At 41.2% G+C, this 27,855-nt stretch overlaps 1 protein-coding gene across 2 annotated transcripts; it reads left to right on the forward strand.

Annotated features, from left to right (window-relative positions):
- Positions 1 to 1,965: 1,965 nt before the first annotated feature.
- Positions 1,966 to 24,413, forward strand: HAUS4 (HAUS augmin like complex subunit 4). 2 transcript variants are annotated; one of them, XM_088470234.1, is made up of 10 exons: positions 1,966 to 1,997; positions 2,508 to 2,560; positions 7,019 to 7,158; positions 7,942 to 8,073; positions 8,170 to 8,304; positions 8,382 to 8,478; positions 11,363 to 11,508; positions 23,510 to 23,640; positions 23,721 to 23,789; positions 23,859 to 24,413. In XM_088470234.1, exons 1-10 carry the CDS (start codon positions 1,981 to 1,983, stop codon positions 24,040 to 24,042), a joined length of 1,104 nt encoding a protein of 367 aa, XP_088326360.1. In that variant the 5' UTR covers positions 1,966 to 1,980; the 3' UTR covers positions 24,043 to 24,413. The 2 variants fall into 2 exon arrangements, with proteins under 2 accessions (XP_088326360.1, XP_088326359.1); XM_088470233.1 differs by lacking the exon at positions 1,966 to 1,997 and adding an exon at positions 2,210 to 2,306.
- Positions 24,414 to 27,855: the final 3,442 nt, after the last annotated feature.

Below are 27,855 nucleotides of genomic sequence, written 5' to 3' on the forward strand. Positions count from 1 at the left end.
TTTTAGACGAGAGAAAGGTTAGCTAGGGGAGAAGCTCTTCCGAAGCACTAAACATATCACCTAGAGCAGTGGTTCTAAAACTCGGTCGTCAGGACCCCAAACAGTTCACGTTTTCCAGGTCACCCAGCAGGTGCACAGGTGGATTCATTACTCACTGACACATTTTAAAAGAGCCACAGGTGGAGCTAATTATTTCACTTGTGATTCTGTGATGAGACCTGGAAAACATGCACTGTTAGAGGTCCTGAGGACCGAGTTTGAGAAACTGTGCCCTAGAGCACAGGTTCTCAATTCAGTCCTCAGGACCCCAAACAGTGCATGTTTTACATGTCTCCACACTGAATCAGGTTAAATAATTAGCTCCACCTGTGGACCTTTTAAAATGTGTCGAGTAATGAATACACCTGTGCAGCAGCTAGGAGACCTGCAAAACGTGAACTGTGTGGGGTCCTGAGGACCGAGTTTGAGAACCACTGCCCTAGAGTGTGATGTGATCATGCTCTTCTAGGGAGATTCTGCCCATGTCTTGTGTATGTGTTCCATGCACTATGTCATGAATATTAACCTGCCAGGACAGATCTTCTGATGTAGAGCTGTCCCAACAAAGTACTGACTTCTGGGTTTATGATCCAGGGGTCCCATTGCACATGCGCAAGCCATGAGGAAAGGAGAAGGATCCTTCGGATCGGTGTACAGGAACTTAGTTACATTGGGGAACCCAAAGGCTTCTGTAGTTCATGTCATCTATAGATGGCATTGCCTATCAGACACAAGCTTCGGCTAATTACAGACCCTCCAACATGACCCCTTCCATCTGGTACAAAATGTTCTGCTCCTGGACTTCCTTCTTAATTGATGATTGCAACCACCTAAGGTGAAACATCGGCCTCATCAATTAACCAGCTCAACAGAGGTGTCTGCAATCATTAATTAGATGGGAAGTCCAGGAGCAGAGCATTTTGTGTGGGTGAAGGGGTCATGTTGGAGGGCAGGTAATTACACTTTCTGGAGCTTGCTGTATATCATAGGTTCTCAAACTCAGTCCTCAGGACCCCAAACAGTGCATGTTTTCCAGGTCTACTCCCAGAATCACAAGTGAAATAATTAGCTCCACCTGTGGATCTTTTAAAATGTGTCAGTGAGTAATGAATACACCTGTGCACCTGCTAGGTGACCTGGAAAAAGTGACCTGTGTGGGGTCCTAAGGACCGAGTTTGAGAACCACTGTTGTATATGAACACATCACAGCCTTATAGAATTCTATGGGGCTTACTGTGCCGCAAGTCTGCATCAGATATGTTGTCCTGTGGACCTTTTTAATACGGTTACAGCTAGATACCCCTTCAGTTTCTGTACCCTGACATCATCAGTTATTGTCCAATGTCATTCCCTACCATTCAAGTGGCAGACCCTCCAACATGACCCATTCCATTAGGTACATATTGCTCTGCTCCTGGAATTCCCTTTTAATTTATGATTGCAGCCACCTGTGTTGAAAACACCTCATCAATTAACTAGGTCAACACAGGTGACTGCAATCACAAATTAGGTGGGAAGTCCAGGAGCAGAGTGTTTTGTACCTGATGGGGGGGGTCATGTTGGAGGGTTGGAAGTGGGCATAGAGGGGGAATATAATCTTGTGTCGACCATACTGAGCCCGAAGTTTGGCGAGCGAACAATTTTATTTTTTTAGTGAACTGTGAGGGCAGGGAACCTCACTGCAGGTCACTTCCAGGTACAAATACAGGAGGGGAAATATACCTTTCCTTTTTAAAACGTATGGCTAGCAATATGTATTGCAGACCCTCCAACATTACCTGTTCCATCAGGTACAAAATGCTCTGCTCCTGGACTTCCCTCTTAATTTATGATTGCAGCCACCTGCATTGAAATTCCCTCCTCATCAATTTACTAGTTTAACACAGGTGATGACATTCATAAATTAGGTGGGAAGTCCAGGAGCAGAGCATTTTGTACCTGATGGGTCATGTTGGAGGGTAGGGTATTGATGTAAACCACAGAAAAATAGCAGTTTAGAGATTATGCTGCATTTGTATTAATGATACATCCCAACCTAAAGAGTATAGTAAATATATAAAAAAAAATCAAGCATCCCTGACCAGGATACCTTTTTATGGTGGCACATATAATATAACGCAACAGCTCTTTCTAAAAAACAAAAACAAAAAAAACAGGGGCCATTTTCCCGAAGAGCAGCACATTTCGTTGTAGCAGGGACACAAGATTAGATTATATGCTCCCTCTAGAATGCTGATGAATTCGTGTGATACGCCTACTACAGTCAGGTGACTTCACGGGAAGAGAGTGACATGATGACTTTAAAAAAAACTCCCGCTTAGTGACATCTGCTGCTCTGTCTGGGGCGATATTATTGCTTTAACGACGAAGGCGACTTTATTATATAAGGTTTACATCATATGTGCTGGGAGGGAATGGCAGCACCGCAGTACATGTCACTCTTACGTTCTCTCCCCATTGTTGTATAGGAGACAGCAGTCTGCTCGGCGTCACACAATGTCATCCCGCAGCCTGCAGTATGGTGAGAACAAATCCTATTACCTAGCTTTATGCCCGCAGATGTGTGTAGTGTGTAACTGACAGGGCACAGGCTGATCATACTGTTACATCTATAAGGCTTAGCTGAAGAGCCTCTTCTCATGAAAAGTTGGCAGCTGTGAGTTTTGTATATCACAGTGTGATAATAATCTGCTTTTGGCTTCCTCAATTATTTCCATTTTGTAATAACTCATAAATAATTGATACTCCAGTATTTTTGAAGGCAGACTACCTTATTCCAAGTTACTGCTGATGTTAGTAAGTAATATAAGTAGATCCGTATATTATAATTAAAGTCATTGGATAATTTATCCAATAAGCTTGTGTCATATTTGTCTTCTGTCCTGAAATGAAACTTCGGATACTACTAATCTCTTGCAAGTCTGTACATAGTATACAGGTGTGCATACATGCCTGTATCCAAAGACATGCCTGCAAGGCTTGCTGTCTGAATGGGTTGGGCTTCAAGATATAGACGGGTGTCGGGATTTTGACGCCTGTCTTTAGTCCCGCATCGGATTTAGTCAGACGGTTTCCTGGCCGTCGGCATTTTGACTGCATTTTGAACTAGTTATTATTTGCAGGCTACTCATGTTTATTATGAATGGACTTTATGCAGTTATGCATGTTAGCTTGTTCATACCAATGTATAGTGTTTCTAAAAAAAAAAAAAAATTATGAATAGATAAGACTATTGTATTTAACTTTGTTTTCCTAACACACAACTGAGACTTCTACACTGTGCTCTATCCCTTCTAAATTTTATATACATACATGGTACCAGTGTTTTGGTCCGTGCCTTGGGTTTTGGTGTACAAAAAAGTTACCAACCAGCATACAGTACTCTGGCTTTTTGGACAAACAGTGGCAAGAAATAGTATGTGAACCCTTTGGTAGTACCTTTTATTAAAATGTACTCCAACCTTCATTAAGAGGCATATTTATCATTAAATATTTGTGGCATATTCCCTGGAAACACTGGTTTTTGGGGGATACCCACAACTATTAAGGCCCGTATTCAATTGCCGGACTTTCTGCCGTCATCACTGGTTTTGCCTCCGGAATAGTATTGTGATCGTTCCCGCTTTTCACCCTATTCAATAGCAAAGACGCGAAAGCGCGTCCCGGCGAAACTCATACAGGCGAAAAGTGCTGTCAGATTTGGGGAAATCTGCCAGACACCCCCCCCCCCCAAAAAGATGCACTGACATGGGGGATCACTATGGATACCCCCGAATAGCCCTGCTGAAGGTATTTGGTGTGCTGGAATGCTCTCAATAGCTGCTATTTACCGTATTTGCACAAGTGGTGAAGAATAGCATTTAGCAGGGTTTTTTTTGGCAAAAATAAATGTAGTCCCAGCAAATTTGGGGTACATGAAAGTGGGTGCAAGCATGTTTAAAAATCGCTAAAGTGTTTTAAAAACGCACCTTCAGCAAACAAAAAAAACACCTGGGGCATACTTGGCGGACTCCCTGGAGTCTATTTCGCTAGTTTTTAAGTTTGTCCCCCAACTTTTGTTTTTTTTTCACCCCCAAAACGAAAGTACTATTTTGGGGTGATCTAAAGTATTATTTATTAAACTTTTTTTTATGCAGTTTACCTTTGGGGGACTGTCCCATGGCTGCAGGGGTGTTCCTGCATCTTTACACCCCAAACCCCAATTCTGCACTTTTTTTCGCCTCCATTCAGAGGCAAATCTTTTCTACTGGTTACAAGGCGCAGACTTATCGAACTGGTGAAAAGTCTTTGGAATTGAATACGGGGATAAGTTCTCGTCTGGCGGAATGACATCATCGGCGAAACTTCGTAAAATGTACCAGTAGAGGCGCCACGCCTGTGTGTTCAGTAAACCGTGCATGTGTAGGAGTCCCAGCACAGGAGTGAAGAGACTGTTGATGTGGTCTCTTCACACTGAGCATATCGCAGGAACAGACTTCTTTCAGAGCCATAGGTGCGCTTTATAGATAAAAGCTGCCCCGTGTGAATACTTGTATCTGACACGTGATGGATTCTGTCTAAACCCTCATTAGCAGAAATATAGAAAAATGTCTGTGCAGGTGTAAACACACTAAGCCTTAAGGATTCCCAAAAGCTGTTAAAAGTAAACAATTTATTTCTCACAGTATCAATTCATCTGCAAATTCAATAAAAATATACATTTAGAACACACTTAATAACATTAAGTAAAAATGTAACAGAAATATTCAGCCTATACTAGAAGCCTCATATGCACATATAAATATAGTAATAAAAACACGGCCAATAATCAGAATTGTATCAGGGCTGCATACAAAAATCCACGATTCCAGGATAAGATCGGGCTGTGAGGGGGGCGAGTTGCGGGCCTTTGGTGATGCTTCCTCGCCGTTATAAAGGCAACTCACCCCCCTCGCGTCTAATGGAATTGACCCCATAGTATAGGTTGGAAGAAGTACCCCTAGGCTAATGACTTCTTAAAAAATAAAATAAAGTTAATTGGTGTCAGGAGTTGGCTAACCTGGGGCTCTTTACTAAAGTCGCGTTAATCTGCAGAGAAACTTTACTTTAGTATACAATAGAACATCCATGTTTTTACCATTATTATTGCGTTTATTAAGTGGCGGCTTTCAAATGACAAATCTGCCCAAATAAACGACCCACCTCCATTGTTATCCAGCCCTAGACCTTTAAGCCTATGCAGGATAGTGGAAAAAAATCAGGGGGACAAAGAATGTCTGTTCCTCCCTCCCCCAGCACAAGGCTTGACCATCCTGGCTTGGTGGAACCATATAGGAAATCCCCACAATGTCGGGGTCCCCTCACACTGATTCCACGAGACCTAGGGGATTTGGCACCTGGGCTGGCTTCCCCAGGGGGTTGGGCCTGCAAAACCAGCTTAGTGGCAGTAGCTATTCCCAACACACCAGGATGGTGAGTGTGGGATTGAAAATAGTATTAATATTATCCACCCTCCTGGTCCCAGCAAACCCTGTCATGCCCAAATATTAGGGCTTCCAGGACCACAAGTGTCAGCATGCCTTGCCAGAGGAAGCCCACTGGCACTTGTAGTTCACCTGGTAAGCAAACCTGAAAAAAAAATATAAGGCACACATATCTAATTGCAAAACACCTTTATTGAAATAAAGCTCCCTTAGACTCGGGATTGGTCCCCTCTGTTCATGTAGGCATCCAATGGAACAAAAAAGCCTAATATCTCTATGGAAATCACTTGCAGAAACTCTCAGAGGGATGGAAGGGCTGCGCCCTGATTGGTCAGAGTGCAACAGCTCTCACACTCTTTTTTGATTATTTTCACAATTTTTACATCTAGAAGCCTGCACAGATCCTAGATGGATTCGCAGCTGGTTTTGGGCAGGATAGGATCTTAGAATCTGATGGGATTAAAAAAATGAAGTCAAAACCAATGCTTGGTAAATACTGTATTTTGATGACCCTATAAAAACACACTCAAAGTGTGAGTTGCTTTTCACAGGAAGCTTGATATGCAAAATATTCTCTGGACAGATGAAACAAAGGTTGACTTGTTTGGAAGGAACACAACACTATGGTGTGTATTTGCTAAGGAGTGGGTTGTCAAAGCTGCCAGTATGGGGAAACAAAATGGCAAAGCATCAAAATCTTATCCCAGCTGTATAGTATGGTGGAGGGAGCATCATGTTTTGGGGCAGCTTTGCTGCCTCAGTGTCTGGTTCACTTGCTCTCATTGACCGACAAATGAATTCCAAAATGAACAAAACATTTTGCATGATAATATGAAGCTGTCTGCCAGTTTGAAGCACAATAGAAGTCCAGTGATGGGACAGGACAACGATCCAAAACACAGAAATAAATCTGCAACTAAATGGCTTCAATAGAAGAAAATTTGCCTTTTGGAGTGACCCAATCAGAGTCCTGACCTCAACCTGATGACATGCAGAAAGGTTCACACCAGACATGCCATGGATATTGCTGAAGTGAAACCATTTTTATTGGAATGGCCCAAATTCCTCCTAACCAATTTAATCAGAAATCCAAAGGGTTCACATACTTTTTCTTGTCTCTGTATATTTGCTAATTTTCAGCACAATAATAGACTTGCATAAAACAAGAAACATATTTTTTCCCCAAAATATATAATTTTGAAGGCCAAATTTCTAACCCGTAAAAGTCAAGACAAGCAGTTTGCTCAAAGTTATTATAAGGGAAACTCTCTTTACATCATTTGGTTTAGTCCTGTCTAGGGTGCAGTATGGCATGGTATTGATATATGTAAAAGACATAACTTATTGATGTCAAATTATCCCATTTGACACACTTGAAAAACCTGTTTTTATTACATATCTGCACTTTATTGCGCATTTTAAAACCTCAAATATCACTTGAGAAAATAATCTGTGTACCCATGCTTCTGAAATTGTATCCATCGCTAATTTATTATGGTATTTTGTTATGTCTTTAGTAAATGGTCATCTCCCAATGCTCCAGTTAGAGGACGAAGACCTGGAGAGGAATCCACAGTTCAATAAGCTTCTACTAGAATTGTGTCAGATCCTAGAGCCAAGTGGGGGTAGTGCCAGCTTAAACCGTGAGCTGGAGGAGGTAATTCATTCTATGTTATCAAGTCTGAAAGTAACTTTCAATAACGTTTCCTTGACCTGCTTGTAAAGTGAACTGTCTGCGGATCACTACAGGCCGCTGGGCAGCTGCAGAAGTGTATTTTTTACTAGCTGCAGTCATGCTGAACAATGGCCACCAAGGCACTTCCTGAATAAAAAGTGGATGGCAATGATGCAACTTCCGCCATCCACATTACAGCATACATCTACACTGCTCTTTCTGCTTGGTGGAATCGCAGGTTTTCCTGCAGTTATTCAGCTGTAAAAAAGATGATACAATTTCTTTAGGGGAAAGTAAGGAATAAAAAGAAAAAAATGGCAGTGCTAAATTGCATCGCGCATTAAGGGGTCAATATGCACTCCTGTGGTGTGGCAAATTAAAATGCACAATTTAGGGGTGATGAAGGATGTTATTGCCAGCATCCAACGTCGTTTCAACAGCACATTGTGAATAAATGGGGAACATACTTCGCCAAATGAATATAAATCCTTTAGGAGAGAACCAGCAAGTATTGGTGAGGTCTGACTGAAGCAGTCAGTATCCCTCTGTTTAATTATCTCTGAAGCAATCGTGCCCTAATTATCTACCTTTTCTAATCTGTCACTTCTACTCTTTGCCAAAACAAAGCACCTCCCTGTTCAGGTGCTGGCTGTATTTAAATAATGTACGTTTCTGTGTTTGTGTGTGGAAATTTTTGCCTTTAAATAATGATCCATACTACACAGGTTCCTAATAATCTCCATTACTTATTCTTTCTGATACAAGACACAGCGAGAGCTACGGCTGCAGAGGAAGGTGTGGCTAAGGTCAGAGGTTGTTCACAGGCTGATTCAGGAGATGTTATTGGATTTGCAAGTTAAGAAGCAGGAAGGCACAATAACTGATGAGGAGAACAAGGTATATATTTTTAGCTCTATATTTCGGTGTGTGTATATGTATGTGTGTGTACAGTATTTTTATGTGTTTATGCTTCCTGACTTTCTTTCATTGCAGTTTCAGGAAGGTCTGCAGCAGTGTTTGTTGGTAACGGAATGCTCGCGCCTCCTTCCTTCTGATTCGGAGTCTGGTTCTGTATCTCTGCTTGGGTTGGAGAAGCAAGATCTTCTGGACCTTCTTCCGTCAAATATGGTGACAAACTCTACCTGTAAATTACGTGCTAATACATTGCTTTGCTTCCTTGTATAACTACTTCCCTTGCTTTTTAGGATGTTCTCTGGATTAAAGACCGACTCCATAAGCAGCTGGAAGAGGCTCTACGAAAAAAATGTTTTACTTTTTTGTCATTCCACCAGCCGGAGACAGGTGGGTCCACATACATTACTAGCCCTTGAAGACTTTCACTATTTGTTCTTCTCTAGTGTGTAAAGGCAGCTTAGAAATATTAATACTACAAGCAATATAAGCATACTGAAAAGTTAATAAGTTGTAGAGATGGCTACCTTGAAAAGAAAATAATTTAAAATAAAGCTAGAGATGCTTCAAAGTCTGTAGAGCGATAAAGTACCTATTAGCTCCTGTCATTGTACAGGCTGTGTTTGAAAAATGACAGGAGTTGATTGGTTGGTACTTCATCGCTCTCTCTGTCCTTTGATAAATCCCCTCCCCCCTTTTCATTGCTAATATCTTCACTCCAGCTCTATTACACAACCTCTATGGAGTCATTCATTCTGTATATGTAATCCCCCAAGTAGTGCTGCACTATTTAAAAAAAAAATATATATATATATATATGTGTGTTCACTCTAGCTCCGGCGGCAGGCAGGGTGCCGGAGCTAGAGAGGGCAACTTTGTGCGCGCGGGCGAAAGGGGCGTGGCCATAAAAGGGGGCGTGTCTATAAGACGCGTCCCCTTTTTCATCATACTTGGGGGCATGCCCGGCACTTACGGACATGCCGGGCAGCCCCCAAGCGCTGCAGACAGGGAGAACAGATGCTGGGCGCATGCGCCCGGCGTCTATACTCCGGCGGTGACCGGGTCACCGCATATTTCTCCACCCGCGGGACACTGCATCCCGCGGGTGAAGACTGCACCCGCAGCCTGTGAGGGCAGGGTGCTTTTTGCCCTCCAGAAGGAGGGCAGGGTGCCGCACCCTGCTAAAACAGCCTAGCGAGAACGTTATATATATATATATATATATATATATATATATATATATATATATATATATAATATATATATATATATATATAATTAATATATTTATATTACAGTCAGGTGCATAAATATTGGTACATTGACGGAATTTTCATATTTTGGCCTCTATTCACCACCACAATGGCTTTGCAATGAAACAAGCAAGATGTGCTCTAACTGCAGACTTTCAGATTTAATTTGAGGGTAATTACATCCAAATCAGGTGAACGGTGTAGGAATTACAACAGTTTCAATATGTGCCTCACACTTTTTAATGGGACAGACTAAACAATCCTAAATCTAACTTTCACTTTTTTATACTTTGTTGCAAATCCTTTGCAGGCAATTACAGCCTGAAGTCTGGAACGCATAGACATCACCAGACGCTGGGTTTCATTCCTGGTGATGCTCTGCCAGGCCTCTACTGCAAATGTCTTCAGTTCCTGCTTGTTCTTGGGGCATTTTCCCTTCAGTTTTGTCTTCATCAAGTGAAATGCATGCTCAATCGGATTCAGGTCAGGGGATTGACTTGGCCATTGCATAACATTCCACTTTTTAGCCTTAAAAAACTCTTTGGTTGCTTTTGCAGTATGCTTCGGGTCATTGTCCATCTGCACTGTGAAGCGCCGTCCAATGAGTTCTGAAGCATTTGACTGAATATGAGCATATAATATTGCCCAAAACACTTCAGAATTAATTTTGCTGCTTTTGTCAGCAGTCACATCATCAATAAATACAAGGGAACCAGTTCCATTGGCAGCCATACATGCCCACGCCATGACACTACCACCACCATGCTTCACTGATGAGGTGGTATGTTTTGGATCATGAGCAGTTCCTTTCCTTCTCCATACTCTTCTCTTCCCATCACTCTGGTACAAGTTGATCTTTGTCTCATCTGTCCATAGAATGTTGTGCCAGAACTGTAATGGCTTTTTTAGATGTTGTTTGGCAAACTCTAACCTGGTCTTCCTGTTTTTGTGGCTCACCAATGGTTTACATCTTGTGGTGAACCCTCTATATTCACTCTTGTGAAGTCTTCTCTTGATTGTTGACTTTGACACATATACACCTACCTCCTGGAGAGTGTTCTTGATTTGGCCAACTGTTGTGAAGGGGTTTTTCTTCACCAGGGAAATAATTCTTCTGTCATCCACCACAGTTGTCTTCCGGGTCTTTTGGTGTTGCTGAGCTCTCCGGTGCGTTCTTTCTTGAATGTTCCAAACAGTTGATTTGGCCACACCTAATGTTTTTGCTATCTCTCTGATGGGTTTGTTTTGATTTTTCAGCCTAATGATGGCTTGCTTCACTGATAGTGACAGCTCTTTGGATCTCATATTGAGAGTCGACAGCAACTGATTCCAAATCGCAAATGTCACACCTAGAATCAACTCCAGACCTTTTACCTGCTTAATTGATAATGAAATAACGAGGGAATAGCCCACACCTGTCCATGAAATAGCTTTTGAGTTGATAGTCCCATTACTTTTGGCCCCTTAAAAAGTGGGAGGCACATATAGAAACCGTTGTAATTCCTACACCATTCACCTGATTTGGATGTAATTACCCTCAAATTAAATCTGAAAGTCTGCAGTTAAAGCTCATCTTGTTTGTTTCATTTCAAAGCCATTGTGGTGGTGAATAGAGGCCAAAATATGAAAATTCTGTCAATGTCCCAATATTTATGCACCTGACTGTGTGTGTGTGTATGTATGTATGTATATATATATATATAATATTTGATATAGGCCAAACTGGACAGAAATGTCCATATGTATAGGTTCCCAACTATCAATATTTGGGAGTGGGTCAATCTTTGTGCCATAATATAGTTTGCCAGTGTGATCATCAGCCAGTTTACTTATAGGGTCCAATGGAATTCTGTTGCTTGGCCATATATCCCTTTTCTAATGTGTCACCAGTTTTAGTATAGTAATGAACCCTGTCTATCAATCCCAGTTTGTGTAATCTTAGATGTAGTGGTCATTTTTCCCCCTCTCAAGCTTCCATTTCGTAACTGTTACACTTTGCTTTCCTTTACTACATACTTCAGATGAGGAAGGTGAAGTTCTCCGCGCAGCAAAAGCTCTCCGCTTGGCCAGTACACTGGAAGACGAGAAGAGGAGGCTGCAGAATGAGCAGGAGAAGCATCAAGAAATGGGAGCGCTACTAGAAAAACAGCAAGAGATGTATCCTCATGTGAGTACATGAGGAACATCAGATGTATATTGATAGAGCAATTAACCCACTATTGGACATCTTGAAATTGCTGAACTGAATAAAATACCTAACCGTTGTACTTAACCAAATCAGTAGGGCTGTGAGCAGACATTTACACTATACTGCTTAGTAGGGTGTTGCTTTTCATTCTTGTATCATTCTGGGAGAGTAGCATAGCCAGATTTAAAAAAAAAATATATATATATATACATACATATATACAGCAAACAAGCAGGCGGCACTCAGAGACTTAGACAATCCATAAATCAAGCACCCACAAAGGGCAACATCATGCAAAGTCGACGTTTCGGGGAACGTATCCCCTTTCTCAAGACAACATAAAGTGAATGAAACAAACATTTATAGTAGTGAACACACTAATCAACATACCTCTAAACAGGTGTGCCAGACACACTCCCCCGTCGAACAGCTCACCTCAGGATATGCTGATTAGCATAAATCGGAAGTGATATCATGCACCTCCGGCAGACGGAACCATGGCAACCTGATATATACATACAAACTGTGTCATATCAGACTGTGGCGCTAGCTCGGCCAACGTACTTTTCAATTTTTTCTATGTGGTTCACGTATTGATTGCACTATATGAAGCGCTTTTGCATGTATTATGGCTACCAGTGACTTGGAAGAAGATTTTTCCTCATTTTTATTACAGTGCGATAACTATGAGACCCTAACTATGAGTTTTTCAGACCAGGATGCGGAACATATTTTACATAAGGAACCGACTCTGTTGGATGCCCCAATTGATTCCAATGCAGATAATTTTAGGGAATTACTTAAGATAAAAAAGAGGGAATTAGACTATTTATATCATGCAAGAACTCTCTCAGATTACCACCGCTCCAAGCAAATCCCACGTGGGTTTAGAGTACATAATACTCCAACAATTGGGCGCTACAATATGATTTTTTGCAAAAAGTGGGTCTCCATATTAAATAAATGTTCCATGGATCTTATTTTACTGGTAGTGGAGGAATCCACTAGAGAACTGAACATCACGAGGGACAATATAGCCAAATTGGAAAAATAAATTCTACCAGGTTTAACCACAGACATAAACACTGACTGGATCACTAAGTTGGGAGAGCAGGTAGAACAGTACAAAACGGATCTATTAAAGTATAAGAAAAATAAATTAAGAAAAGTACAAACAGATTATGCTCTACACAGAGTCTACAGCTGGCTGGGAAACAGCTGAAATACTTTACGTACAGGACCCCCTAATCAAATCAGGAGACGTCCTTATAGAGTACGTTTTAACAGCACATCTGCTAGTGAATCTGAGGATTGTCAATCCCAAATTATAGCACCTCAAAGTTCCACTGGTGCACGTCCAAAACGCCCCATTATCCCTTTAGGGGTCAACACTCGGACTGGGAATACGGTCCGAGGTGCAAATATACCAGAAGAGGGGGCCAGAATAAAAGACAAAATAAACAAACAGACACCAAAACACAGGAGGATGTAATTTTTAATCTATCCTCGGTCGTTCTCTCAGCTGTTGAGCAGAGGGTGCTTTGCAAGGGACTTTCTTTTGTTCCTACTAACAAGGGTAACCCGTTTAAATGGAAGACTGACATGTATAAATTACACAGATCCCTGAGATTGAAAGAACATTTCTCCAAATCATCTATTAATGAGAGGGTTAATGTTCTACCTGCTAAAGTGCAGAAATTGGGAAAAAAGTCCCGTTTCGACCCTCCGTCAAATAATGCTTCCCTAAAAACTTTTTACAAGCTTTTAGATGATGCTGGTAAGCCAGGACAAAAAAAATGTTTTTCATCACAATCTTTCTGTACAGGAACGACAAGCTCTTTTTGCACTTGGTCAGGATATAATTGTGCGGGCTGCAGACAAGGGAGGTGCAATAGTGATACAGGACACTGACAAATATATTGCAGAATGTGCACGCCTTCTCAGTGACTCTGCTACCTATGAATTATTGGAATGGGATCCTTCTATGAGTTATAAAAATGAATTGGATGCTATTTTACAGCAAGCTCTTTCAGATGGGTTAATATCCAATGAATTGTTATCTAAATTATCGGTGTCTTGTCCGATTGTGCCATTATTTAATGTACTACCAAAGATACACAAGGACGCACAGAACCCACCGGGCAGACCTATTCTCTCTGCCCGGGGGTCTCTGTGTGAACCAGTAGCGGTTTATCTTGACGTATATTTGCAATCATGTATACAAAACACTTTTTCTTACTTAAAAGATTCCAACATGTTACTTTTGAAATTGCTTGATTGGGGCCAGGTGCCAGCTGATTTGACTCTAGTTACATTGGACGTATCAAGCCTTTACACTTGCATCCCGCATCAAGCGGGCTTGATTGCGGTGAGAAATTTAGTTACAGCCAATGTTTGGTATGCGGGACCAGATATAGATTTATATTTGAATTTGTTGAGTTTTACACTCACATATAATAATTTTTTATTTAATGGGCAGCTGTTCAGACAACGTACAGGCTGCGCTATGGGGTCTTCAGTAGCTCTGTCGTTTGCCAACTCATATATGTGGTTTATTGAAAAATGCCTTTTCTTTGAGAATGAGGAAATAGCCAGTCATATTAAATTGTATTATCGCTACATAGATGATATTTTATTGTTTTGGCAGGGGGATATACAAGTTCTCTTTGAAGTTATAGACAAGCAAAATCAGTCTTCAAATCCTATTAAATTGACAATTACAGCGGATAATCATCAGATCTGTTTCTTAGATATTTTGATTACTATTTCTGGAGTTCAGTTAGAGACGTCGCTTTATTCTAAGCCCACCGATCGGAACATTCTTCTACACTACGAGAGCTTTCACCCTAGGGCATTAGTGCATGGGTTACCGTACTCTGTTTCTCAGGGTGGTTAGATGTAATAGCAACAGAGAGTCCACTGAGGCTCAACTTGATGTCATGGTTGAGAAATTTAAATCACTGGGTTACCCATTGGATATCTTGACAAAGGCCAAAAATAAAGCTATGTCACAAAACAGACTGTCAATACTTAAGTCATTATCTGACAGTAAAAAAGAAAAAGGCTTCATACCATGGGTGAATGAATTTAGTATCAAAAGTAATCATACTCGTAAAAAAGCCAAGGAGTTGTGGCCGATAGTCAAGTCAGATCCTGATTTAAAATGTTTGTCAAATTTACGGTTGATGCCGTGTTATACTAGAAGTAGAAACATTAAAGATATTGTGGTTAAGACCGATGTGACAGGCTTTGCTAAACCCAAAATCAAAACGCCACATTTTCTAAGTCGCAAGAACGGCAGCTTTCGCTGCTTAGGGTGCACCACTTGTTCATACCAGGGGATTACATCACACATCCGTATACAGGGAAACACTTTAAAATTAGATGGCCGCTGTCATGTAATTCAAGCTTTGTCATCTACGTGATAATTTGTCCGTGCGGACTTTATTACATCAGGAAAACCGAATGCACATTTAAAATTCGTATGGCCCAACATCGTTCAGCTATACGTATAGCTTTAGCCGTTGGTTCTAATGAGCAGCCTGTGGCCCGTCATTTTTGTGCTTTGAGACATAATTTAGCCACGCTGCGTTATAAGATCATAGATCATGTGCCACTCTCCATCAGAGGTGGCGATAGAGCCAAGCGCCTTCTACAGCTAGAATCGTATTGGATTTTTAGATTAGACACATTGTCCCCTCGTGGGCTTAATGAGAATCTTGGCCTTATCAATTTTCTATGAGTCTGTGTAAGCACATGTCGTTTTAGTCAGATGTGATATTCTTTCAAGGTGTATTATTTTCAACTGTTAATTTAATTTATTTATTTTTTTACTTCACATTATCTGCCTATGTGAGCTATATTTATAATTAGGATGGGATTAGGTGGTCATATATATTTTTTCACTGTATTTTGCAGTCTAATATGATTTTTTCACAAATTTGACTTACTTTATGCATTTTTATTTATTTTATTTTTTTTTCAAAATCTGAGTTTTTCAAAAGTAGCATACACTAGTTGTTATAAACACGTAAAACATTTCTTATTAAATAACTCTTGACAGAAATAACGATAAGAGTAAGTTGGTTACAAGAGTTTTGGCACCATGTGAATAATGAAACCTATATATAACTTAATATCCATATATTTATATATGAAAAATAGAGATAGTAACTATGAATTGGTACATGTAGTGTAAAAGAAAGATCTTACGGAAAAAGATCATTCTATAATTATCCAAGAAAAGAAAAGTAAAACGAAAAAAACTAATAGGGGTTATTTAACAACAGACATTAGACAATTGACACTAGACATAGGGGAAACACATTAGGGGAGGAAGGGGAAGGAGGTATTAGAACACGTATATAGATATTCTGGAATGTAGGATGCATTTAGTGGACATCAACCAGCTTATTGATTTTATGAAAGTGAAGGCTCACAAAGTAAACTACCCAATTAGCAACATTTCAGGAAGTACAAATTAAGATGAGACTGATAAAAGTACATACTTATTCAACTTCGTACAAAACACAAATTATCATGATTAAACTCTGTTTCCTTTATGAAATCTTCTTAAGGAGAAACCAATCAGTTTGTTCAAATATTTTAAATATTTGTGTTTGAGTATCAGCATCTAGAGACTCCACAAATCTCCCCCATTTACGGTGAAATTTTATCCCTCCCGATTCTATGTTTGGAAGAGTAGAATACCTGTCAAAATACATTAGTTTTAACAATAGATCTCTTACTTCTTGAATCGTGGGTTTAGAGTGAGTAGTCCAGTGATTTAAGATGACCTTCTTAGCCGCAGTAATGGTTACAGAGAGGAAAGGCGTTAGTGATTGAATGTCAGGAGTGGTTTCCCAACCAGTAAAGTTAGCAAATAGTAGGGCCAAGGGATCTAGAGTGAGACTGAGATGTAGTTTATTTAGCTCCAGTATTAGTTTATTCCAGAACTTCTTAATCACACCACAATCCCACTTGCAGTGAACAAAGGTAGCATTTGAGTGTTTACATTTACCGCAAGCCCCTGTTTCAGCGACTACCATGTGTTTACGTTGGGAAGGAGCAATATAAGCTCTGTTTAAGGTTTTAAGATGTGTTTCTTGTAATAGGGAGGAACTTAAGGTGCACATAGTGGGTTCAAAATTATAGAGTAGGTCTTTCTCAGTAATTATAGAGGGGAAGTCTGCTTGCCAGGATTTTAGGGTTTTTGACCAAAGTGATCTATCTGTTGGTGAGATTAATTCCTTGTACAGGAATTTTGTTTTATAGGAGGATTTTGAGACTCGGGATACTAGTAGCATCAGGGGATCCTGTGATTGACTCACCATCATAGGAGGCGGTAATGATTGTATGTAATGTCTTATTTGTAGATATAAATAAAAAGAGGACTGGGGAAAATCGTATCACTCCCTGAGCTCTGAAAAGGACAAAAGGTTCCCGCCCAGGTCAAATACGTCTGCTGTAGACCGGATACCCTTGAATTGCAGTCTCTTAAAAATGGGATTTTCCATACCAGGGAGAAACTGAGGGTTGCCCCAAAGTGGGATAAATTTGGAATGTTTAAGATTTCTCTTAAGGAGTTTGTTGATGGCCCACCATGCCAAATATGTGTCGTGAAATATTAAGTTATCTAGATGTTCTGGAGGAATTAGTGCTTTCGGAGTGTGAAGAAGAGCCCCCGGGGAGTAGGGTGCCAATAGTTCACAGTCCAACGGATATAAAGTATAATTGTTGCGTGATAGAAACCACTCTAGTATGTATCGGAAATGTACTGTATATGTAAAGCTTAAAAGGTCTGGGAAGTTGACTCCTCCATTTTCTTTCGTAAGTTTCAATTTGGCTTGAGCTATTCTAGGTTTTTTGTTAGACCAAATGAACTTCACAAACAGTCTAGAAATACAGGTACTGTCTGCGCGAGTTAAGGAGATGGGCAGCATTTGGATCATGTATGATAGTTTAGGAAAAAGAATGATTTTAATTACTGCCAGTCTCCCAAGCAGTGATAGGGGTAGTAACATCCAACGATCTATCAATTTATATAACGTCTGAAGCAAAGGTGAGAAGTTCAAAGAATATAGTTTAGATAATTGAACAGGGATTTGTACCCCTAAGTATTTAATATGGGAGTCTAGAATCTTAAATTTATTCATGGAGGGGGGTTGTGAGATTGAGGTTATATCACCAGAGACAACCAAGATTTCGGATTTCTCGATGTTAATTTTATAGCCCGAGAGTTTCCCAAATTCTTCAATAATCTCCATGACCTGTGGGACAGAGTCCGAAGGGGACAACAAAAATAGCAACATATCGTCAGCGAAGAGAGCGACTCGTAAATCTACATTTCCAACTTTGATGCCTTGGTATAATGGGGATTGTCTTAATGCGATTGCCAGGGGTTCAAGCGCTATGGCAAATAATAAGGGGGATAATGGGCATCCTTGGCGTGTGCCTCTTTGAATTAAAACCGGCGCAGAGATATATCTGTCACAGACTACTTGGGTAGAGGGATTTGTGTAAAGGGTTTTAAGAAGAAGTATAAATTCTTTTTGGAAGCCAAACCTCTCTAAGGCAGAGTAAAGGTGTGGCCAGAGAACCATATCAAATGCTTTTTCAGCATCAAGTGACATTATAATTTTATCATTGGGGTCAATATGTTTATTAGTAGCTATAATAGCTGATAAGACGCGTCTAATATTGACCACAGAGTGCCTACCAGTGATAAAACCAGTTTGGTCCTCATGAATTATTGAAGGTAGGAGATGTTTCAGTCTTTCCGCCATTATTTTAGTTAATATTTTATAGTCTAGGTTGAGAAGTGATATGGGGCGATAAGAACTGGGGTTACTAAGATCTCGGCCTGGTTTGGGTAAAATTTTGAGGGTAGCAGAGTTGAAGTGTCTTGGCATAGTGTTATGTCGGATAATATGATTTAGTACCTTTGTAAGAATGGGACATATCTTTTTAGAAAGTGTGTGATAATATTCTGCGGTTAAGCCATCAGGGCCTGGTGCTTTATAGTTTTTCATATTCTTTATTGCTTTGCTCACCTCGTCCTCAGATATCGGGGAAACCAAAGTATCATTAAATGGAGTGGGTACCTGTGGCAGTGGTAAAAATTCCCAAAACTTTTCTGATATACATTGAGAGGTAGAATTTTTTCCTTCTGAATATAATGTTTCGTAAAATTATCTCATTACCTCCATAACCTGAATTCCTGAGGTAGTAGTGGAACCATCGGGCATACGTAGGGGGTGGATTACCGAAGGGGGATCACTACCATGAAGCAAATTAGTGAGTAACTTCCCAGATTTATTTCCGAATTTATGGAATCTATGGTCTTTTTTTAAAGGTAAATCGACTTTCCATTTTGATGAAGAGACCATCAAAACAGGACTTGGCTTTTAAATAGGCGAGTCTGTTCCCATTACTATTACATACGGAATAAGCTTGAAAGGCTAATGTAAGGGATTGCTGGGCAGCCAAGTAATCTTTCGCTAGCTTTTTCCTGTGTGCTGACAGGTAAGAAATAATCTCGCCCTTGATAACCGCCTTGGACGTTTGCCAAAATAATATCGGGTCAGTTTCTAAGTGGTCAAGGTTATTTTGCATATAGTCTTCCCAAGCTTTTTCTAACTTACACCTGAATTTTAAGGATTGTACTAGATATGAAGGAAACCGCCACATTCTAAAATTGCCTTTGTCACAATTCACATGAAGCCCCAGTCTCAAAAGAGCGTGGTCCGAGAGGCCAATTGGTTCCATCTCAGCTTCTGTGATAAGCGGAAACAATGCAGTGGAAAAAAGCATATAATCGATTCTGGAGAGCGTGCCATGTGCCGCAGACAGGCACGAATATGACCTCTCCAAGGGGTGTAGTGTTCTCCAAACATCTAAAAGGTTTAAGCTGGCTGCAAAGGCTGGGACTCCCAATTTGGGAGGCTTCCGACACTGACTAGGAGTCTTTTGTCTGTCTAGGTGTATTAAAGAAATCAGGTTCATGTCTCCACAGATACATAAGGATTCAGCAGGGTATTGATTTAGAAGGGCAATTAGTTGTTGGAAAAAAGGTTTTGAGTAGACATTCGGTGCATAAATGTTACATAATGTAAATTTTTTCCCCGCCAATAACACCTCACATATCAAATATCGGCCTTCGGGGTCAGCTTTCGTGGATATCAGCTCCACCTGTAAATGGTGTTTGATCAATATCACTACTCCTCTGGCTTTAGATGTGTATGGGGCAGATGCTAAGACTTTCCATTTAAGAGTATTCAATTTGTCAATCTCAGAAGGAATTAAATGAGTCTCTTGTAAGAGAGCAATGTCGATTTTAAGCTTATTTAGATAGAGAAGGATCTTTTTCCTCTTTTGAGGGGAATTAAATCCCCCCACATTCCATGAACCTATCGTAAATTCTGCCATTTAGCCTGAGTATCCAGGAAAGCATGAGGTTTAAACATATCTATAAAGGTCAGAGGGAGGGAGGACACAAGAGGGAAATACAAAACAAAGACAAAGACAGGGACATAATCATTTAAGCAAACATCCAAGAATTCAGATGTGGTTGCTAGAGTCAGTGAAAACATAACGTCTCCACAGAACTTCAGCAACAATTATACAATTAGTAATTGAACTATCCGGTGGACAAATATAATATACTTGTTCCAAACAAGTGCAGAGAAAATAGCTCCTAACCAAACCGGCAGCATTTAGTAAATATATATAAAGCCACTATAATTAAGACTTCTGTAATATCGCTTTAGTCGATAAATGCCTAATATATAGACCATAATATAGAAATAGCAACTAAAACAATAAGGAACCTCACCAACACATGAGTAACATGTTAGATTACCTCTGATTGTATCCTATTTTTTTTTTTTTTCCTTCCCCCCCCCCCCCCCTCTCTTCCCTCTCTCCTCGTAGCAAGACTAGCTAAACACATAAAAGTTCAGTATAGGTCTCTACCAATTCAAAGGAATCATACAATTCAAAGGAATCATACAACCTGAGAATGTCTCGGTATGGTCTCACATGGCCTGAGCCAAGAGGTAATGACCTCATGGTTTCCAGTATGAACTTTGAAAATACCCGGCAGAGGCAGTGATTGTGATGCTATTCGGTTGCATCCGGGTTGAGTCCCCTAGTTTCTTCATCTTGTTCTCGGAGAAATGCTTCTGCGTCTGCGACGGATGTGAAGTCGACAAAGGAGGAACCGTTATATAAACGAAGCCGTGCAGGGTAAAGTAAGGCTAATTTTTTCTGATCTCTAACCAGTCGGGAGCATATAGGGGAGAAGTCCTTTCGTGCTTTTGAGAGTTCTGCTGAGTAGTCTTGGAATATTAGTAGTTTACTTGATTCCCAGGTGATATCTCTTCGCTTTCTTGAGGCACTCCAGATAGCCTCCTTGTGAAGGTAGTTTAAACATTTAAAGAGAACAACACGGGGGCGTGCGTTCTTATCAGATTTCTGCTGCCCAATTCTGTGAGCTCTCTCTACAACTAAGTCATGACAAACGTCCTGTATGTGTAGCATAGTGGGGAGAGTGGTACGTATGAAGTCATAAAGCCCAGGGCCTCTGACTTCTTCGGGAAGTCCCACAATACGCAGGTTATTGCGGCGCGACCTGTTTTCTAGGTCGTCTAGTTTGCACCAAATTTGGTGTCTTGCTTTCTCCGTTTCCCCCACTGATTTTTTGAGATTGGCCACATCATGGAACATTTCCCCTAGTCTGTGTTCCGTAGTGAGAATTCTTTGAGATAGTTGGGCTTTGATGTCTGCTGTCTGAGCTTGTAGCAGAGGGCCCATGGCTTCCCTAACAGCTTGCACCAATGAGCCGTAAGTGACAGGTGTCTCATCCGTGTTGGCTGGAGAGGGAGAGGAGTCCTGTGAGTCTTCAGACTTATTACAATCATCTTGGGGTAAGCCTCTTGAGGAATGAGAGGGGAGTTTGGGTCCGGTGATGTTTGGCTCATAGTGTGCGACGCCATATTGGGATCTAGGGTGCGGCGCTCTGCACGCTGGCATTGCTGTTTCCCAGGCGCTGGCGGCATAAGGACGGACTCAATGCGTTGCCTGAGAGTTTCGGGGGTAGTGAGCGATGAAGGTGGCTGTCGGGAGGCTGGATGTCAGCCGTGAAATAGCTGTGCTGCCGGGTGAGTAGCGGAGCTCCTCCGTCTAGCAGCCGCTCATATCAGCGCCGGAACCGGAAGTCTACTTTATGCATATATGTGTTTTACTGGCACAGGTTTTCAAGATATCCTCTGTTTAGTGCAATAATTTTTTCCAGTCACCAGATGGCAGTATGATGTGTCTATATTGGTTTTCAATTGCATTTGCCTTTACATGCTTATTTTGTTATGGTTCATAAGATATTTTATGGCTTCACGATTTCTTTTTATTGATATTATTCCATATGGCTTATTGTCATAATTTCAATTAGTCTGTGTTTCACACATATCTTTTCATTATTATGATATATTTGTAGGTGTTTGAAGCTTTTAATCAACATGTTTTCAGTATAGAATGTTTGTTTTTATATTATGTGCAATAATGCTTATGTAACAGAATATGTGCTATATTTGTTTATGCGTTCACGCAATATTTTTGTGGCTAGCGCCACAGTCTGATATGACACAGTGTGTATGTATATATCAGGTTGCCATGGCTCCGTCTGCCGGAGGTGCATGATATCACTTCCGATTTATGCTAATCAGCATATCCTGAGGTGAGCTGTTCCGACGAGGGAGGGTGTCTGGCACACCTGTTTAGAGGTATGTTGATTACCTATAAATTTTTGTTTCATTCACTTTATGTTGTCTTGAGAAAGGGGATACGTTCCCCGAAACGTCGACTTTGCATGATGTTGCAATAAAGTTGCCCTTTGTGGGTGCTTGATTTATGGATTGTCTAAGTCTCTGAGTGCCGCCTGCTTGTTTGCTGTATCTATCGTGGGGGCTCAATACCCCTTGGGAGGGCACCAGAGCGACTATTCAGCCATCAGGACTGGCGAGTGCCGGGGCAGATTTGGACATATATTATTTTTATTCTTTTTGATAATGGAAATGCTAACTGCATAATGCAGATGGATGGAATCTCCTGCACACATGGGCATGGGAAACTGGCTAAGAGCTATGTAGATGAATATGTTCCAGAAAGGGTATGCATACTTAGATGTACTACAGCATGCTAACAAAGCTGCAATGAAAAGTCTTGATAAGTCTGAACAATGCAGTTTAGCTTCTTGTATAATTATTTTTATTTTTTCAATTTGTTGTGTTTTAAATACTACGAAAAAACCAGAAAATTCAGGAGCATCTGTTAGATATTATTTATTTTTTTATTTTTTTTTAATCTCTTTATTTAGAAAAATGGAAAACAAAACAAAAAAAAAATATATATATATATATATATATATTTGTAAGCAGAATGCAAAAGAGAAACCATCTTTCTTTTTTTGTTATTAGAAACTGTTTGCCACTAAATACAGTACAGTAAGTATAGTAGCAATATGAAAGGGAGGGGGAAACATAAAAGAAGGGGGGGGGTGATTGAGAAAGGCAATCACTGGTACAGATTATAAAAGCAACTAGGAGGCAGTAGGCCTAACTACAACTAATTGTTACCAGGGATCTGTCTATGAAAATAGTGGTACCAGGAACCCCAGATGTCATGGAACTTATCCACCTTGTCACGAAGCAAGGCTGTGATCTATTCCATGGAGGCTATATACCAAATGTTATTAATAACTGCCTGTATGGGAGGGGCAGTAGGGCTTTTCCAATGCTGTTAGATTTTTTAAGTATTTTAAAGGACAAAATAAAAGATGCAGAGAACAATATACACAAGGAACCAATAAAATAAACACAGGAGACCATGTGAGAGATTCATTTTCTAATTAGATTTATGTTTCAGGAAAGCTCTCAAATCTATATCCTCAAAATGTAAATTTCATCCATTCCCTCTGTATTTTAAGGTACTGCTGCGCTGCCTTTCCTTACTCAGACAGGCTGCCTCTGATCTCCGTCTCCAAGCACAGTCTGACATTGATCGCATGAATGCTGAATATTTGGAGGCAAAGAGCAACGCACTGTTTTTAAAACTGCGGTATGAATTGAGCAATACTGTTAAGCAAATGTATGTTGGCATGTTACTCCCTATGACTTCCATCCCCTTGTCCTGCACAGGATGGAAGAGCTTCAGATCCTTACAGACACTTACACCCCTGAGAAAGTTGAAGTGCACCGATACATAAGGTAAACCCCTCTCTTTGTTGTGTGTAGGTTAGGCTCCCTCGTCACATGTATAACCAAGATGCTTTTCAGGTCCAGTCTAGAAGCCGCTGAAAAAACCGAGAAGACTGAGCTGACTGCGTCCAAGCAGATTCTTTCCTCTTATGAGTTCCTGGGCACAAAGTTTGAGGAGTTGGTTCAAGAATATACTCATCTCAGAGATAAGATCAAGGACAACCGCTGGGCAATTCAGGAACTCAGCAAGACATTACCCTGAGCAATATAGACCTTTCCCTTATGAAATATACAAAATCCCTTACTACTTCACTGGACACCAGAATCACGAAGGACTCTTTCTCCACCAAATGGAAGAACTCATCATATTCCTCATACTTTGTATAATATGGTGCAACAGGTGGGCTTCTTCGTCAACAAAAGCACACAACTGCAATATCCCTTTCTCAGGAAAGGTCACACTGTGTGGAGAGTGGCTGTACACACAACTCTATTTATATAATGCACTTTTTTTTTTTTTTTTCTTTGTTAAAGTCTAAAAGTAGAGCCCTGTAAATAATTCACTTCAGAAGCAAAAAAGTAAATCAATTAACAATAACCTGATTAATTGACTAAACTCTTAAATTAAACAAAGGTAACTATGTATTTTCTTTTTTTCATAGAGGGTAAATACTTGTTTATTAACATTTACCGTATATACTCGAGTATAAGCCGAGTTTTTCAGCACATTTTTTGTGCTGAAAAAGCACCCCTTCGGCTTATACTCGAGTCATGCCCGCATGGTACGCTGCTGAGTAGCGTACCATGCGGGCCGCGGTGCAGACTGTGTCACTGTGACACAGCCTGCACCGCGTGTGTAGCGCTGACCGGACGGAGTTCGGTCAGCGCTACACACTGCTAAACACACAGCCGCCAGAGCCGGCAGCTATGTGTTTGGTGTAATCAGCAGCCGCTGAGAGTCTGTCAGACTCTCAGCGGCTACTGCTGTTCCCACTGCGGGAGCCATCTTCCGGCTCCCGCAGTGGGTAATGGGAGAGACGTCGTCATGACGACGTCTCTCCCATTATGCAAAGCGGCGGAGCCTGTAGCAGCGTCGGGACCAGGAGCGGGGTTACAGGTAAGTGTTTTTTTGTTTGTTTTTTACATTTCTTTCTACTGGGGGGGCTACTACCAGGGGGGGATATCGCTACTGGGGGCACTACCAGAGGGGGGGATTAATAATGGGGGCACTACCAGGGGGGGGATGTTGCTACTGGGGGCACTACCAGGGGGGTTAATACTGGGGGCACTACCAGGGGGGGATATTGCTACTGGGGGCACTACCAGGGGGGTATATTGCTACTGGGGGCACTACCAGGGGGGGGATTAATATTGGGGGCACTACCAGGGGGGGATATTGCTACTGGGGGCACTACCAGGGGGGGATATTGCTACTGGGGGCACTACCAGGGGGGGGTATTACTACTGCGGGCACTACCAGGGGGGGATATTACTACTGGGGGCACTACCAGGGGGGGGATTAATACTGGGGGCACTACCAGGGGGGGATATTGCTACTGGGGGCACTACCAGGGGGGGGATTAATATTGGGGGCACTACCAGGGGGGGGGTATTACTACTGGGGGCACTACCAGGGGGGGATATTACTACTGGGGGCACTACCAGGGGGGGATGTTACTACTGGGGGGGGATATTACTACTGGGGGCACTACCAGGGGGGGGATTACTACTGGGGACAGTACCAGAGGGGGGATTACTACCATAGCTGCTGCATTTCCCACCCTAGGCTTATACTCGAGTCAATAAGTTTTCCCAGTTTTTTGTGGTAAAATTAGGTACCTCGGCTTATATTCGGGTCGACTTATACTCGAGTATATACGGTAGTTATAAAGCTCCAGCATATGACAGTGCACTTTACTATTTTGAATAAAACTAATAACAGAAAGACAAAGAGGTAAGAGGGCCATGCATGCATGCTTACAGTCTGTAGGGAAATAGAGATCTTGATACATGAGGATAAGTAAAACCAACACTATACAGTGCTTAGCCAGTAAGCGCTCAATCACCGATAAGTGCGTCAATATGCCATATAACCAATGTTTCTAGGTCTCAACTGTGTAAATCTAGCAAAATTGAGACCTAGAAACATTGGTTATATGACATATTGACGCACTCTTATCATCTGTGATTGAGCGCTTACTGGCTAAGCACTGTATAGTGTTTGTTCCTGTATAACTTATTGCTGAGGTTAGTGGTGGTCTCACAAGTCTGCTGCTCCCATTATTTTTATTGTCCACTTGACTGAGTGCAACCGTCCCCTTTTTTTTTAACCTTTGATGAGTACAACTAAGGAATATTGGCTCAGATTGCAGAGCTTCTTGGGTTATATGACCCAGTCACACAGTTGGAGTGGTTTTGTGAGTTACAAAGAGAACATATGTAAAGTTGTGTGTGGCTTGTGTAGATGGGAAGGTCATTGGCAGCGTAGCTTATGAATGTGGGTGGTTTTGGAAATTGATACGTTTCCCTAAAGGGGTGAGCTTTCAGGGAACGCTTTGTGTAGAAGAATGTCTTGTTGTGCGAGGGAGGGCATTCCACAGAGTGGGAGCAGCCCCCAAAAAGTCCTGTAACTGAATGGGAGCAAGTGATGAGTGTGTATGAGAGAGGCAGATCTTGCGCAGAGAGAATCTGTTGAATTGGGAGGTAAGCAAAGATATGTACAATATGTTAGTGTAGTTTGCTTGATAGCCTTATATGTAAGAGGTAGTTTATGTTGAATTTGGTAGAAAACAGGCAACCACTGGTATAACTGCTGCATTCAAAATAGATTGTAGAGATAAAAGGCTGTATAGGGGGAAGAATAGTAAGGAGACTATTGCAATAATCAATGCAGGAGATAATGAGTACATGAACTAGAGTTTTTGCAGTGTGAGATATGGGCATATTCTGCATATGTTTCTTGATTGTAACATGATTTGGATACAGATTGAATGTGTGGAACAAAGGACAGTTCATAGCCAAGGAAACACCAAAGCAGCAAGCTTTATATCTAAGGTTTATTGTTGAGTTGTCAACAGAAATAGCGTCCGGTTGGCAACTATTACTGGCTGAAGGATATTAACTGTTTTTGAAAGATTGAGTTTGAGGTGGCAAGATGACATCCACAACGAAATGTCAGAAAGACATTCGGTAACGTGGATTATGAGAGATCTGGGGAGGATAGGTAAATGTGGATAGCCTTTGCAAACATATGATACCCACATTTGAAATAGCTGATTCACTTTCCAAGAGAAGTGGTATAGATAGAAGAAAAGCAGAAGACCTAAGACTGAGCCATATGCTTCTCCTGATAAAGGAAATTAAGATGGAGATGTATCCAGAGAAATTAACACCGAAAGAGTGATTCGATAACCAGGATTGGACTGTGTCCTGAAGACCCAGGAATTGTAGGGTTTGTATGAGAACAGAGTAGTCAACAGTGGGCCTGCTTCAGAGATGGGCGCTAATGTGATTGCAGCTGCGATTTCATATGCAGCACAGCTGTGATAATATGCTAATAGTTAAAAAGCTTACCTGAGCATACCTGCCTTCTCATATGCGTACAACATCGCATACCAGCGTAAATATCGGTAACATTGACGCACCTCGAGTGGCATCTTGCCCTTGCTGCAGATCTGACCAGCCGCAGATTCAACAGTCCTCCTGAAAAGTAGAGGGCTCTTGTGTTGCATAGGAGATCGCCAGGGCTAATTTATGCAAGCCCATGTAACTGTTTAAGCAGTCACACGCCTGCATTTTATTGACCACACCCCTGTTACCACGCCCCAAACGCTGACAACCTGTCACTCACTATCTGATGGATTCCTCTGTGTGTCTGTAATCACAATGCAATCGCTGCATAAACACAGTGTGGCTTATACGCATGTGCGATTGCAAACAATTGCTCTATCTGCTCATGCAATCTTCATTGCGTCCATCTCTGAATCGGGACCTGCATCAGAGATCCAGGAAAATTAGAAGAGTAATGTCCTTGAAACTTGGCATTGTTAAAACCATTCACCTCCTTATTCTGTGC

Source organism: Taudactylus pleione, unplaced genomic scaffold (genome assembly GCF_031769625.1).
Source record: "Taudactylus pleione unplaced genomic scaffold, aTauple2 ptg000095l, whole genome shotgun sequence".
NCBI classification, from domain to species: Eukaryota; Metazoa; Chordata; class Amphibia; order Anura; family Myobatrachidae; genus Taudactylus; species Taudactylus pleione.